Genomic DNA, 16,430 nt, shown 5'->3' with positions numbered 1-16,430 from the left:
AAAGGCGTTTGGGGTATTTTCAAAATAGCTAAACTGATTGCTCATTATGCACCTGAAACACCGGAGCTCCTAGCAATCAGCTGACATGTTTCTTGTTTTTTCATTAATTTTACTTACTAGATGAAGGGGTATGAGGAAACGTTGTCTTTCCTCGTCGTTGTTATTGTTGTCGTCTCCGGTATAAACCTTTATCTTGTAGTTACAATAACTCGATCAGTTTTTCAAACTTGGATTTTTTTTATTTTTAAGATATTAGCGAAATTTCACTCAAAATTGCTATTTATTGTGGTTACAATCCTTGGGGCGGACATCCGGGTATTTTCACCGTCTGGCAACCTGCGGCGGTGAAAACAAAGGCCCAAAACTCGCATAAAACGGTACTTTGGGATGATTGTTGAGACTCCTCTGAACAGTGCAACAAAATTAGCCCTACGTGTGTAACATATATAAATTTGGTTGTTCGGGATTACTTTAAAGTTGAGTTTGTGTTGTTTTCTCGAATTTTCACCGGCTCGACCGGCGTTCCACAGCAGCGCGCACAGAGCCCATAGAAATGCATGGTACAGTGGTGCGCGTCTTAGCAACGTGGAACGTCTGTGACGTAGCTCTGCCCCCGAAGATACTACAAACAATTTGTATCTGATCATCTTCAAATTTGGGAATCTTATCACCAATAATAACATGTCCGTCACGATTAATGTTGGTGTCACTGGTATGTATAATATTAAAGAATTGAGAAGTTAAAATTTTGCTAAAATAAAACATTTGTCATACATACAAATGCGTGCACAAGATGGGAAGACAATTATAGTGATCATTATGTCATTTACAGATATGGTAATGTTAATTGAGAAACATGAATATTAAATAATGTTATTATGACCTCATTATTTGTGTTCATTTTTGGTCTGAATATTTAACTAGTATTTTCCGTGCAAAATTTGGTTTACATATTTTATGGTATTGTTTCAGACCTTTTATTTTAAATTTTACACTGCAAAGAAAAGACTGTACTGGGCAGCTAGTACATCATTAGCTTGTATCCTTTTTTTTGAATTGAATTATTATCTTATTAAAGGGACAAGGTTGTAATACTTTTTGATAAAACCTCACAATACAACATTATGAACGGTGATAACGACTTTGGAATTCGTACCATTTTGTTCGCTGTGGGTTCCATGTGACGGGTGCAACGAATGTAAAATACATCGTTCAATATATGACTCCTGTAGTCGCGAGCACGCCACCTACGGCAGACTAGATACTTTGTAAAAGAGTGAAATGGGAGTTGAATAGCATGGAACGTCATCATCAATTTACCAAAATATTAACTAGTTTTAATTCATTTTCGGGCATAATTTAATAGCCGAGTTCACGCTTCCTCGCTATGATATAAACAAGGGGAGGAGCCGAGAAGCTGAAATACACAATGTATTTTACACGCGTTGTATACGTCACTGTGAGTCGCATATCGAACAGGACGCGGCGCGACGACCGCCACTCAATAATAATAAGTTAATCCACCAAACCTTTGTTATTGTTGCGAAACTTGGACAATTATGGTTTATTATTTGCAATTGCCGATTACCAACAAGTACAGATAATGATACGTGAAGTGTTTTGAATAGAATCATCTTTAAAGATGATACGAACGAGTATTTTAATACGCATGCGTATTAGTGTTTTTGGTTTTTTATCTAACATATACTGCTGCGTGTCCTACAAAAGCGACGTTGTTACTAGTATTTCGTGATAAATCAGCATCTGAGTTGGACTACAGTATGACGTTTCAAACAACAATACTGCCAAATCCGTGTTTTCGTTCACATTATATCTTTAATACTACATTTAAGGATTATGTAATTATTTTTAAATTGTAATTATAATTCAGACATCGATACGTCGATAAGTAGTAGTACGTCATGTATGACAACGTACATGACTGAAGACATCGTCCGGCTGTACAGTGTTGCTCCGTTCGAACATTCCTCCCTTCACAGAGTGCTTCGCCGGAACATTCACCTTGAAAATTCAAGATGGGCCGAAGAGCGAATGGTCGATTCTGAACTTGAGTGCACAATTTTCAAATATTTAAAATGTTGATAAAAAGTTAACATTTTTGCCGGATTTGTCGCTTTCAAAGATATAGTACTGTTATTAATAACATCCACGTGCTGGAGTGCATATTTGTGTTGTTTTGTTTCATTTGCGTAAACGCATTCGACACTTTGTTGTACAGTCGCTACTGCGGCGACAGTACACGTGTATTCTTATTGTTGCAATAGTTCAGTGATGTATTGCCTAAACTATTTACCGAACATTTTTTTTCAAAATACAACCTTATCAAATAGAAATGAATTAGTGACGGAAATAGTGAAACAGTTATTATTTTGAAGCATGGCACAGAGACAACTGTATATCGTATTTTTAAATACTTAAATCACCATTTTTGTGACTGTACGTATTTTCAGAGTACATGCAGCACATGGCTGGATTAGTCGGCCGACCAAACACTGAAAATAAACTCGTGACTTTTGAAGAATGTTCCAATAACCAGAATCCAATTAGATTTCGGTAAGTTTTGACCAATTTCGCCATTATAAAAACTCAAATTTGTGGGCTTAAAAGGCAAAATCACAGAGGATAATCACCCCACCATGCGAGGCTGACAAGTCATGCTGTCTCATCTTTCCCGAGCTGCTGTTGCACGTAAGACCAGCTTTGGAAACGTTTTCCGACAGGAACAATATATTGAACATCCAGACTTATAGGGAAATCAGGATTGTCATTTCTTATTACAGCATATGACACGGTGGGGGTGTGTACAAATCCTCAGCAGACGCTGGCTTATTCCTCAGCTCCTGAGAGCGAGGTTATTTGTAGATATGTTGGCGATCGCCGCTGTGTTTGCGGAAGTACTATGGGAGATTGCATGATGGGAGTGAAGATAAGTAAGATAATTTTAAAAAAGTGAAAACTAGAGTGACTGTGAAATAAAGGTTGGTTTTAAATATAAAATATCATGGAATCTGGATGAAATAATGAAAGGAAATTGAACGGGTATGAAAGGGGAGTAAATGTGGGAAGGATGCAAGGTCAGAATCCGGGGGTCAAAATACGTCACAATACATCCATCATCATCCATCGTTGTCAACAACTATGGATGCGGTAAAAGTCTTGATTTACAGTTTGTGTGAATGGCCGGGGAAAAAAATTCATGCATATTCTGTGCTTCAGTAACAGTATTTGCTGCCTTTTTGTGCAATGGAAATTAATTCAAGAAATGCTGTCAAAGGATATTTCCTTCTAGTAAACAAAACAACCCTGAGATGTTTATCTTGAGAAATTGAGAAGACAAAAATCTCTTGGGACAGTCGTTGTTGTGAAACAATGGACATACTTCTCCAGGGTATCAAGGGTAGTTTTGATTATTAGAAGAGGGAAATTGCTGCTTTATGGAAGAGCAAATTTCAATGTCATTGGCTACAGTAATTCTAAATCGATGTTGGTTTTAATTGGTGTTACCTGGTGTAGAAGTAATAACATTACGATGTTTTCGAGTTTAATAGTAAATTATTAATATTAAGAAATTAATAGTAAATGGTAGATTCCCTTTTGAATAACATAAACCAGTCTAACGTGGTTGACAATGAAATTCTAACAGCAAGGCAATTAGGACAAATTAATAAAAATATACAAACATCATTTATATCAACTTGGAAAAGTTAATTACGTAACGACAATCAATCAAAACAAAATGAAATATAAATAATTAATAACATACAGAGAATTAAAAAAAACAATTTTGCTTTTGAAACCTACCTTATTACCCTGCAAAATATTGAGATGCGCGAAAATTTAAATAATTCCGCTTCAGTGACCATAACTTGAAAACTGAGACCGACAGATACAACGGAATACTCCTTGCTAATAGATTATCTTTTTATTGTATAATAATTTAGTCTTAATATTTTCTTTCTCTGTTACAGTAATGTATTAGCTTAGTGTTTTGTATGTTTTTATTTTATTTTATTTATTTTTGTTTTTAACCTTTTATTTGTAGCCATTGCCAATCCCTCCCGGGAATGCGTTAGTGTTAATAAAATTAATATTATTTAATTAATGATCTCGCACATTAGTGATTGGCTAGTTGAAGAGATTTTTAAATGGGCTACTCCATAGAAGTATTCGCCGTGACTCAAGACTTTTTATTCGGGTTTATACAACGCTTACATGTTACTATCAGGAAGGTTTAATGTCTTGTTTGTATTTGCACAATTTGAAAGGGGGGGTTATTTTTAAAATGTACTAGTATATGGGTGGTTGTATGCATATTGAACTATACAAAACTTGAATTATGTCACCAAACTGTACGTATGCAATTGTAAGATTATATTTCTGATATACTCGAAGTGAATCTCAGCACTGCGCTTTTTATAAGTGTTATGGCTCGGTTAATAAACTGTACAGAAAATCACAGACTTTCATTATTTTTTGTTCATAATTTTTCTAAATCTCAGTTTTTATTGTTCATAATTATTTACAGCAATAACACTTTTTTTGTTGTGAAACCATTTCCAGTTATTATGATTGTGTACATGAAAGCTTTGTCCCACATAATAAGACATGTATGGATATGTGCGAGTATGTTTCATGGGTTAATAGGCCACTTCTTTATATCCCACAATGTCTAGTAATTCTAAACAACTATTTTGCAAAATTTGCGTAGCCTTGCTTCTACTCCCATATTGTCCTTAATAGTGAAGGTTAATCCAGATATATTGTAAATTATACAGAGGTAACACTACAATACATTTCCTATACATTCCCTGATATTACACAACAGCCTTTGTGCTGAGGCAGTTAAGGTTCACAGCCATCACCAGTTCTCTTGTTAGCTGTTGTATATATCTGGTAGCGTCGCTTATGTGTAGGCTTCGAATAAGAAGGCAATGTTCAGCACTATTAATAGAAAGCATTTAGTATGAAACGCCGGAATCACGTATATTCATTCTTGATTTCCCCCCCCCATTCTGTTCATTGTGGTTATTTGAAGACTGTGAACGCTTTCTATCATACTAAACTGGTCACCAAATTTAACAACAGCTTTCTCGTTATACAATCATCGGGGCGGACATCTGGGCATTTTCTACCGCATCGATTGCATACAGCGCCACCAGTGGCTGTTCCCATCTTCATGCGTCCAGTAAACGTAATCGTTCAGTTCATCAGCACAAATCAGTAGCTCGGCGGGAGATAATTATTTTTATGCAGATGATGTGTTGTGTCACTGACCGAGGTCGACGTCTTGATCGTACCATTCATAGCACGCAGTTAATGCTTGATGAACAACCCGCTTACTTTCATCAACATTTTCCAGTGATCTTTGGGTTACAAATGGCGATGGGGAATTGTATAATTTGGATTGTTCTACTACTAGTATGTCATTTTGTGTGTGTTTTACACATAGAAAGGATTGGTTGGTTCTGAAATATTCAGAAAATCTTCGGCTGCTTGATAAAGGTCATTGACACTTGACTGTTCATTTGCCTTGTTAGTGTTTTAATACATAAGCAAATGAACGAGTTCTGTATTCACTGAATGCAATTTACCAGTTTAATACAGTGACATTCTGTTTTCACTGAATTAGATTGTACCAATTATAGTGATATTTATTTTCACTGAATAAAATGTACCGGTTACAGTAACATTTCTCTGCAATCACTGAATTAAAATTCACTGAATTAATTTCTACCTGTCCAGTTATAGTGACACTTCTCTGTGTTCACTGAATTAATTTGTACCAGTTATAGTGACACTTCTCTGTGTTCACTGAATTAATTTGTACCAGTTACAGTGACACTTCTCTGTGTTCACTGAATTAATTTGTACCAGTTATAGTGACACTTCTCTGTGTTCACTGAATTAATTTGTAGCAGTTATAGTGATACTTCTCTGTTCACTGAATTAATTTGTACCAGTTATAGTGATACTTCTCTGTGTTCACTGAATTAATTTGTACCAGTTATAGTGATATTTCTCCGTGTTCACTGAATTAATTTGTACCAGTTACAGTGATACTTCTCTGTGTTCACTGAATTAATTTGTACCAGTTATAGTGATATTTCTCTGTGTTCACTGAATTAATTTGTACCAGTTATAGTGACATTTCTCTGTGTTCACTGAATTAATTTGTACCAGTTACAGTGATACTTCTCTGTGTTCACTGAATTAATTTGTACCAGTTATAGTGACATTTCTCTGTGTTCACTGAATTAATTTGTACCAGTTATAGTGACATTTCTCTGTGTTCACTGAATTAATTTGTACCAGTTATAGTGACACTTCTCTGTGTTCACTGAATTAATTTGTACCAGTTATAGTGATACTTCTCTGTGTTCACTGAATTAATTTGTACCAGTTATAGTGACATTTCTCTGTGTTCACTGAATTAATTTGTACCAGTTATAGTGACATTTCTCTGTGTTCACTGAATCGAACCAGTTGTAGTGACACTTCTCTGCGTTCACCGTTGTGTCGTCACCGGAAGCGCTGTCCCAGCACAGACGGTGTAGAAGACGCCGAACTGCAGTGTCAATGCTGCATTCACTGCACATCTAACAATCGGGCCAATCAGAGAACAGCTTGTTTTGACAGGTTTGTCAACGTATCAAATTGTGCCTTCTATATATGCTTCGACTCAACTACTCCGTGTTCACTGAATTAGGTATTAAAATGGTACTAGTTTAATGACACCCGTCTTGTGACTTCAGAATAAATTATGTTTATAGGTACTAGTGACTTTTCCCTGATATACATGATAATAAATGGTGGGTAAAAAAAAATCAGGAGACAGTGGAGTAGTAACACTCAACATTAGAGATGAACAGACATCGCTGTACAAACAATCCCGGTTTCTGACAAAAAAAAGGCTTATGAATTCTGCAGTGAGCGGATCCAGTCCATCCCGGATCGGTGTACTAGTACGTGAGCATAAGCCCCGCTCACTGTTTACTGCATCCAGTGACGCCAAACTGTTGACGATAAATTTAGAACTGGTTCCGACCCACTGAATGTGGTTTGTACATATAGCCGGCTGAATTCCGACTCACGCAGTATACTACGTGGTTGTTGCTACTGCTAGTCATATTTTAACACAACACAACGCAACACAAGCACTTAATCTCAGACTGAGGGGTTTCCAAGATGTCGTGTCGCATGTTCCCCACGTTTCGAATGGCTCGACATATGGGCCGTGGCCGTAAGATGCATGAAGTCATGAATGAATCGCAGTGGCCTCGTTGGAGATCGGACCCATGTCCACGTCAGTGGGCAGATATGCCCCGGCGTCGATTACTCGACGAGACATTTGTCTGCATGGAAGACATGGTGAACGAGCGTCCATTGATGTCCTCGTTCGCTCGTTGTCGCAACAGAATACGCCCAGCACGCTGGTTTGTAGAAAAGATGGAAGGTAAACGTGAAACTGCATCGGAAGGTGAACCCAATAACATTGGCGAAAATGAAAATAAATTTGAGGTAGCGATCGATCTTGCTCATTTCAAACCTGAGAATATCGAGGTTCGGTTGCTTGGCAACCGTCTCCGGGTTCGCGCTATACAGGAAGATACAGGTAAAGAGGGATACCGCGAGTATTGTCAGAACTACGAACTGCCAAAAACTGTTGACATCGAAGCTCTGACGTCAAAATTGACAAATGAAGGTACGTTGACATTAGAGGCGCCTTTGATGGACGCGCAAAATCCTTACGCCCGAACCATACCCACCATAAGAGAGGTTCCACTGGAAGTAGAAACGGAAAAAGTACAGGATAGTACTGATAAACCTGAAGACAAATGAATGACATGATTTGAAGACAATAGAGGAAGAAAGGAGATTCCTCATACTATTTTAAAAAGATTTGTTTTTTTGGTATCATTTTATCTCTCCATATTTTCAATGTCACGCTTACTAGGCCTTGCTAAAAAATAGAACCGTCAAATCGTATGCAAGGAATCACGTGATGACAATTCGTACAGACGATAACGACATTTTAAATCCCCAACTGTGTCACTTTGCTGTGATTTGTTTTGAATCCCAACTTTTTTTTGCCAGAGCAAAGGCCTGGAGAAATTTTCGCATTTTCACAACAGTTATAAATAAATAGCTGTGGCTATTTTAGTTTTTGTTTATATTTTTGTTTGTCCGAAGCGACGGCCTTCATGAATAGTTAATCACATGACGTAGTGACGTCATTAAAAAAAAACGCTATTGTTTACTATCTACCACGTGTGTAAAGTCGAAGTCCTTTCCTGACAGTCGTAACGACCACAACCCAGTGTCGCATGATATTGAAATGGGAATTTACTTTAGAATAAATATAAAATACAGCAGATCTAATTAGACCTGATAATATTCTGGTAACTACTCTTTTTCTAATATGTTATACTAATGTGTGTTACTGTCAAAAATTGTATTGTGATTTTATTTATTTTTCCTATTTACCATGCTGTATCAAAAGACGATTCAGTCGTTTAATAAAGTTATTGTTATTATTAGTAATGACGTTATTGTTATTATTATTAATGACGTAACATTTTGTTGTTAGTAGTTCCTTGTGTGATACCCGGGTGTAGTGTGCCCTCTATTAAAATCGTAATGACGCGCCACTGACGCACAAACTCAAAGCGCGTTGCTAAAACGCAACTAGTTGTGCGTCAGTATTACTTGTATGTCATATTACAACATCATCAATGTGTGCAAAGCATTAATAACTTTGGGATTCGCAATGTTTTGTTCCCTATGGGTTCTACGCGACAAATAGCTTGACATGTATGTATGAGTAGGCCCTCGCCGACCGAACGGCATCAGACTTCACTGTGTTGGGGTTGGAGCACCGCGGAGGGCGCAACTCTAGCGACTCGTCAGGCTATACGTCGTTTAATACTAAGTGTGGTACGAACCCTGGAGGGAAACCCTGAAATCATTTGCAGACTAAAACGGGGATGTTTTATTATAGCATCTCCAGTTTTCTTTCGAATACGTTGATTTTGTAAATTTACGAATTCTTCGTAAAATATTAAGAACGTATTGTTCAGTTCATTCCATACACGCTTACAGTTTGGTGATACGGGTGTGTGGCTCAATGTGAACCCCATTATAGACCAGGCATTTCTCCTAAAAATATATCTCATTATAATAAACTAAAATACTGCCATTTGAGGTATCCAAGATACATTATATAGCATTTGTGTAGGGATAATATGATTTTGTTGTTAAGAAAAAGTAGCAACTCTGAGAAGTACAATTAAAAAAAGGATATTATTATATATTCTAGACACCTGAACAACTTGAAGCTGGATTGGGTGACTTATTAGATCTTAATGCACGCAAACCCATACCCCTATATTCAAACAATTAAAAACAAAGCCGGAAGTATGTCCCAACCCTGAGGTGCGACACGCCCCCATAATGTAAAGTGTTCCCCTGGAACCCGGCAATGAAATAGGACAAAATACCATTTATAGCGGTACGATCACGGTACCATCATATTGTAACGCGAGATATATATACGTGGGGCTCACACACGGATGACGGGTTAAAAATTCCTCTCATTATTGTAACATTCAGTAACGTAGCAGCCAGCTGCAGAGAATTCGAAACTCGTCTTTCCAATTTACCCCCACCTCTGATCCTAACTTTAACCCGACCCCTACCCCCTATTGCCCCTCAAATTGTAGTATATGTCCCTCATGAGAACTCCTATTGTTATGTAGATGGGCATATAAGTAAGTAAGTAAGTAAGTAAGTAATTCTTTATTGCTATCGTATCCCATTTGAGATCTTGACATAAAATACAATAAAGTCAAAAACATGTAATAAAAAAAAATGAAAATAAAAGGAAATACTAAAAATACTGTAAATGAATGAAATAAATACATATCTCACAATAAGAGATAAATGAATAATTGTAATATAATGTAAATAAATGTAAATCTGTGTTTTGTGGGAGTTTTTTGAGGCAGCTGGTACTGAAGTTATTGTTTGATTTTTTGCTCCCTAAGCATAAAGCAAGTATAAATGTGTTTTGAAACGTCTTTAATTATGTGATCGTTTTTATTATTTAATATGTTTATTAATGTCTCTCTATACATTTTATGTTTAGTAAAAAGGCTGGTTCTCTCTTTATCATATAGCTGACACGTGAAAAGGAAATGTTTCTCATCTTCAATTTCTCCAAGATCACAGACAGGGCATATTCTATCAGAGATGGAGATGTTTTTGTATCTGCCTAATTCAATCTGTAAACGGTGGGCACTTATTCTAAATTTGGTCATTTCAGCACGATATAGTGGATTTTTAATTATTTGGAGGTATTTCTCAAAAGAAAAATCAGTTTTTATTTCTCTGTATGTTCTCAATTTGTTTTTGTGATGCATGCCCTTATCATCATCAAACATGCATTCTTTACTTTTTTTCTGGAATTGCATTTTAAGTTTTTCTGTAATGTCTTCAATAGTAGCATTGCTGTATTTAATTTGCCCATCTTTCCAGATATTACTTAAATTTAGGTATATAACTGGATTGAGGGAGGACTGGAGAGCTAGGGCTAGGGGTACATTGGAAAGTATTTCCGGGTTACATATTTCGGCCGGATACGTCACGTGGTTTGTTTCCTGATTGAGTTTTCTTTTAAATCTATAAACGTCATTTAGGGGGTAGCCGGGTTACCGTAAAACAAACAAGATTCGCGGTAACCCAGCTTTCGACATGATTTATACCAATATTTTATATTGAAAAAACACCAACAAACAAGAGACTATACGCAAGTCTAATTATATGGCTATTTTTGCATTTCTGTCGCATTAAATACTACATGTATTTATTTCCACGAGAAACAATGCCACGTAGACAGAAATGGATCTCTTCCACTGGCAGATTTGTTAAATGGATTGGAGTGTCATAGAGTACGTAAATGTTACCGCATGCTGGCGCACGATAACATTTAGTTATCCATTCGACATTCGTTTTCGTCAGCATTTCCACCGGAGATCGGATCAGTGGCGAATCCAGGGGGGCATCCCCCTCAAACGGTCATTCATATCATCTGGATTACGCATAGCTTCTCTGTGATTTACGCTCAGTACATTTTAAGCGAAGCTTGCCCCCCCCCCCCAATACATTTTGCTGGATCCGCCACTGGATCGGATCCACATATACGACAAAGGCACCGTCTAGTGAAATATTGGTTCGTCGGATTTCCACGAAAGAAAACTCAAGAAAGTCAGTAGAAATGTGACGCAAATTTGATAAGTCGGAACTCGTAGCTTCAATGACGAACGACAACATGCGACGGTGTTCGAGTGCACGCCCATCGTTCATTTTCTTCGATAATAATTATATGGAATCGAAGATAATAAAGGTGAGAATGATTTCAGGTGATCTGTCCGTCGTCTGAAATTTAAGAAAATACACATTGGAGTCTAAATTATTGTTAGTACTCAAGTTTATAGTAATAATCTCGATGTACCAACGACTGGACCAGAAGGCACATCACAAATATTCAATCGTAGATGCTCTCAGCTTGAAAGCTTTATACACAAACTGACATAGGTTCAACAACAATACTGTGTTTTGTCGTAAGTTTTTAAAAGGCGTACACAGTTTTGAAGTGTTTGGGTGAAAAATATATTTAAAAAAAGTAGGTCAGACCATGGAAGGTACATGGTCAGACTAACAAAATCGTGGTATTCGTCTTCTACGTTTCTATTTTGATACATCTGCAGTACTTATATTGCTAAAAAAAATCAAGTTGGCAGTTGATTGCTTGCCCAAGATACGCGCAAAGTTACGTTTATACATTTTACAGAATTACTGGTAACTTAAATCAAATTTGAATGCAGGTGATATTACGAATACGGGTGACATCTGCATAATGGTTGACTTGACAGGTATTGCGTTGGGATGAACGTCTCAGCCACGCTCTCGCCCCTGCTCCTTTGGTGGTGGTGTCATGAATTTGTTTTTGCGTATCTGTTAACCGACTTAATTAGTTGATTATTAGCTGAATTGCTGTGTTATGTCTGTTATCGTTTAGGTCTATTTGAAGTTTTGGACGGAACTTGGCTCAGTGATTTGGAACTAATTACGAGATAACCGTCGCGATTCTGACAGTTTATATCCATAGTTATTAATGTAGTGAACGATTAATCAAAAGATATGACGTATTCAGTACTTAGTGTGATTGGCTTTATGATTGAAGGTTACGCCCTAGAGTCTTTTACTGTTTTGTAATTGGTTAGAGTTTTGAAAATGAATAAAGAGAGTTTGAGTTGGTCTTGGCGAATACTCCACGACAGACGCAGTCCGAGAGAGTCCAGGGGCGAGCCTTGAGGCAGTCCAGTCTTGGGCGAGTCTTGGTTCAACCTTGTGAGAGTCTTGGGGACTTTTCCCCAGGGCGCTGTGTCTTATAGAGTGCTCCAAAAGATCGACTAAGACGAGAGTTGAAACGTATTTCGTTGTGTGTGCCTTATTTGACTGTAAAGCTTAAGTGACTTTCCCGATCCCGTACCTCAAGGGGACGAGATATAGAGACGAGACGAGATTTCCCCCTGACAAGTGTGGAGAACTCGAGAGTAAGAGATTTACCCCCTGATAGTGGTCTGGAGCAAACAATGGTAAACACAGCGACCAGAATGTAAAGTAAAGTACGAGCGGGCACTATATTCATGTAGTGTACTCGACGATATGGGCGTGTCTGATGAATACTGTACGATGCGCCGGCGATATTCGCACATAGCTTTTATAGTTTATCTCCATTCAATACGATACACACTTATCATACCACGATAAAAGCTGACACGAATTTGTTTTTAGATCAGACCATATTTGGTGTGTAATGGCAGTTTAGTGTTCTGTTCGAACAAGACAAATCCAGTGAACACAGTGTTTATTATTGAGTGTCTCACTCTGTAAAGCTGCCACTCTTTTCCCCAGAGAGAGATAAATTAGACTACTTTATGGTTTGGTAAATCACTGTCATATCATGACGCAGATCAAATGGGCACAGTAAAGATTTTAATTATATTCAATATTTAGGAAAATATTGATAACGAATGCTAGCAAGCTACATCTATAATTGTTTCAGTGCCAGAGAAAATCATTTCAAAAAAACTACCAGCTTCTCCAAAATAAATACACTTTTTTTTATTTATTATTTTTTTCAATTTTAGCTTCTATTTTGTTACTTCCTCAGTTTTTCATCTTTATTGTAATTTTTTTTTTCTGAGTAAATATCCAAATAAGGATACGATTATGCAATAAAGATTATTATTATTACATGTATATATATACCCTACACAAAAAATACGGTAAGTAAAAACACAAAAAACAAAAGTAGCATGGATTCAAAGTAAAAACCCAGACATTAATGCCTTTCCCATTTATATAATTTAATCAGAGATTTGTTTACGATTTAGATTATTAGAACTCGGATCAAACGCGATAAACCAGCAGCATATACGCGAATACATAAATATTTGCATATCAGATGTCAAAGGTTTCATAGGTACAATACCTGATATACTTGTGACAGAAATCATGTGTGCGCGAGTGTGATTATAATAGTCTTTATTGCCCCTCCCCTCTTGAAATAAATTTTGTAGAAGTATTAATTTTCACTGGTATTTAAAGTAGTTAATTTTTTCAATGAAACAATGAGTTTTTGTGTGATTTAATTTAGCGGATTCAACCATCAAAATAGCGACATTCAAAACTCAACGAATAGTTAATGCATTTAGAGTAGGTATCAGTAGTACAGGGGGGGGGGTGTTTATTTAGAATCGCGTATTACCTAATACAACTGTAAGCATACACTGGGAAAATGATGCATGCCGCTGGTACCTCAGTCTAGAGGCACATCGTCCAAAATTTCCCACCAGAATGTTTTTTATGGCACATAGAAAAAAAGCAAAAATCTATACATAATCAAATTACTAGAGGTTTAAACCTCGTTTATTACGTTGCTTTTACAAAAGCAATTTGTGCTAATTGAGAAAAATAACAAGACATAGCATCCATAGCAAAATTGTTACAATACTAACAAATCAAAGAAAGCTTAGAAAGAACTCCCATGTGCTGAGAGTATTGGAGACACATTAAATATAATTCGAAATTACTTAGCTGAAAACTAATTATGCAAATCAGAAAATTAATATGACCAGATTTGAGTGTAAAACTAATGAGGTCTGCGCAATGTAACAGAAAATCTATGTCTCCAAGTTTAATTGAAATGTGATTAGAACCAAAAAATTATGAATTATTATGCTTATTAGGGAATTAATATGAACAGATTTTTACCCCAAACTAATTAGGTTTGTACATTGTCCTAGAGCATCTTTGTACTAAGTTTCATTGAAATGGAATAATTAGTACCGTGAAAACTCCAAAATTTCGACCCCTCTAAAAATTCAATTGGCTATTTATTTGCCGGGTTTCGGTGTTTTATTTACCTCCAAATTTTCGACTCCACTAAAAATTGCCGACTCATTCTTATTCGAAAATTGCGACCAGTTTTAGTTTTCCCCCAAACGAAAAAAAAAAACCGATGTGAGCGTTCAAACGGGACCTTCCTCAAAGGCATGAATCCGGGTTTCTGATTGACTGAGAGATTTTTATTTTATTGGTAACGAAAATATATTCTAAATAAACGAAGTTTCAAATAAAAACGAACACAAAAATCTCGGCATGCTGCGTTTCTGAATTGTTGATTATTACTGTACTCAGTAGTGATTATAATAATGTACACAAAATAAATTTGTTGAATGGTTATGAAATACAAATAAAAGTCAACTAAGTTTCATCGTAAGCGAATGATTCCGGTCTCGTATAAACGTTTGATGCTGTAGGATATCCGCCATGTTCTCTTAGGTCAAATAGGTCAAATCGCTAATTAACCAATCAAAAAGCTGGATGATGCCAACGTGTTCAAATTACCATAGCTTATTTAAATATGTTAATGTTATTGAACGCAATGCGAAGAGATTGATGTTGTAGTACGATATTTTGGCTTGGATTTTGATGCGAAAACGGCATGATTTTTTTTTAAATAAAAAAATTAGTTGTTTTTAAAAAATAAACTGGTCATCTGAAGAATAATTTAACATTGTTCACAGTGATAACAGCTCATTCTCGAAAGGAAGCTTACCCGCTCACGCTAGTCACGATAAAAATCATACACGTGTACTCTTGAATAGACAGACGTCAATGACTACGGTAAAACTTAGACTCTATTTTAGCCGGCAGGATTGATTGAAATGTCCGAAAAATGACGCCAAAATACACCTTAAAAGTCCCATTTTATTTTCTTAAATCCCATTTTATTTTTTAATCCAAGGGCGAATTTACGGCAGAATTTGGTCCCTCAAATAAGGGACACGTGAGCTTTGATTCTAACCGGATACATTGCACTGGGTCGGGGAGATAGTTTGCTAAACTTCCATGTATCTTTTGTCCAATGGGTACCTGTACTTCGAACATTCGCAAGTTTTCCTAGGTAGTGCGAGACAGCTTTGTCTTTTGACCTATTAGTTTTGTGCTGACCTCTTCTGCGCGTCTTGATGTTTTGTTTTGCTTGTCATAATACTCACTGATTGATGACTTTGTTTAGATTTTGAGTTACAACTCGGCCACGACTCTAAAAACATGTCACATTTCTAACGCAAATTATTTAAAACCGGTCGAAATTTTGGAGTTTTTACGGTACTTTAGATATCAGTGTGAAAGCTTAAAATTGGTTAATTATGCAAATTAGGTAATTAATATGTACAGATTGTAACCCACAATTATTCAGGTCTGTCTATTGTCCTACAGCATCCATGTACATTCATTGATATGTGATGTATAGTACCTGAGATATCAGTGTGAAAGTTGGTTAATTATGCAAATTAGGTGATTAATATGCACAAATATTTACCGGAAACTAATTGGGTCTGCATAATTCTAGATTCATTGAAATGTAAATGATTAGTACTTTAGATATCAGTAGAAAAGCTGAAATTAATTATGCAAATTAGGTAATTAATATGCACAATTATTTACCCTAAAACTAATCAGGTCTCTGCATAGTACTAAAGGATCTATGTACCAAGTTTCATTGAAATGCGATGATTAGTACTTGAGATACCCATGGAAAAGCTGAAAATTAACTAATTATGCAAATTAGGTGATTAATATGCACAAATATTTATCGAAAACAATCAATCTCTGCATAGTCCTTGAGTATGTAAGTACCAAGTTTCATTGAAATGTAATGCTAACTACTTATATCAAATGCTGAAAATTAATTAATTATGCAAATTAGGTAATTAATATGTACTGATATACCATAAAAACTATCAGGTCTGTGCAGTGTCGTATGACATCTATGTACC

General features: G+C 36.3%; 1 protein-coding gene across 1 annotated transcript; it reads left to right on the top strand.

Moving 5' to 3' along the window:
• The first annotated feature begins 7,068 nt into the window (after positions 1–7,068).
• Positions 7,069–8,558, top strand: LOC102809177 (major egg antigen-like). The gene has a single exon (XM_006818740.2). The coding sequence runs from the start codon at positions 7,207–7,209 to the stop codon at positions 7,858–7,860; it is 654 nt and encodes a 217-aa protein (XP_006818803.1). The 5' UTR covers positions 7,069–7,206; the 3' UTR covers positions 7,861–8,558.
• The last annotated feature ends 7,872 nt before the right edge of the window (positions 8,559–16,430 follow it).

The sequence above is a fragment of the Saccoglossus kowalevskii genome, chromosome 4 (assembly GCF_978046115.1).
Source record: "Saccoglossus kowalevskii chromosome 4, keSacKowa6.1, whole genome shotgun sequence".
Lineage (NCBI taxonomy): Eukaryota > Metazoa > Hemichordata > Enteropneusta > Harrimaniidae > Saccoglossus > Saccoglossus kowalevskii.
This window is presented reverse-complemented; position numbering and strand designations above follow the sequence as displayed.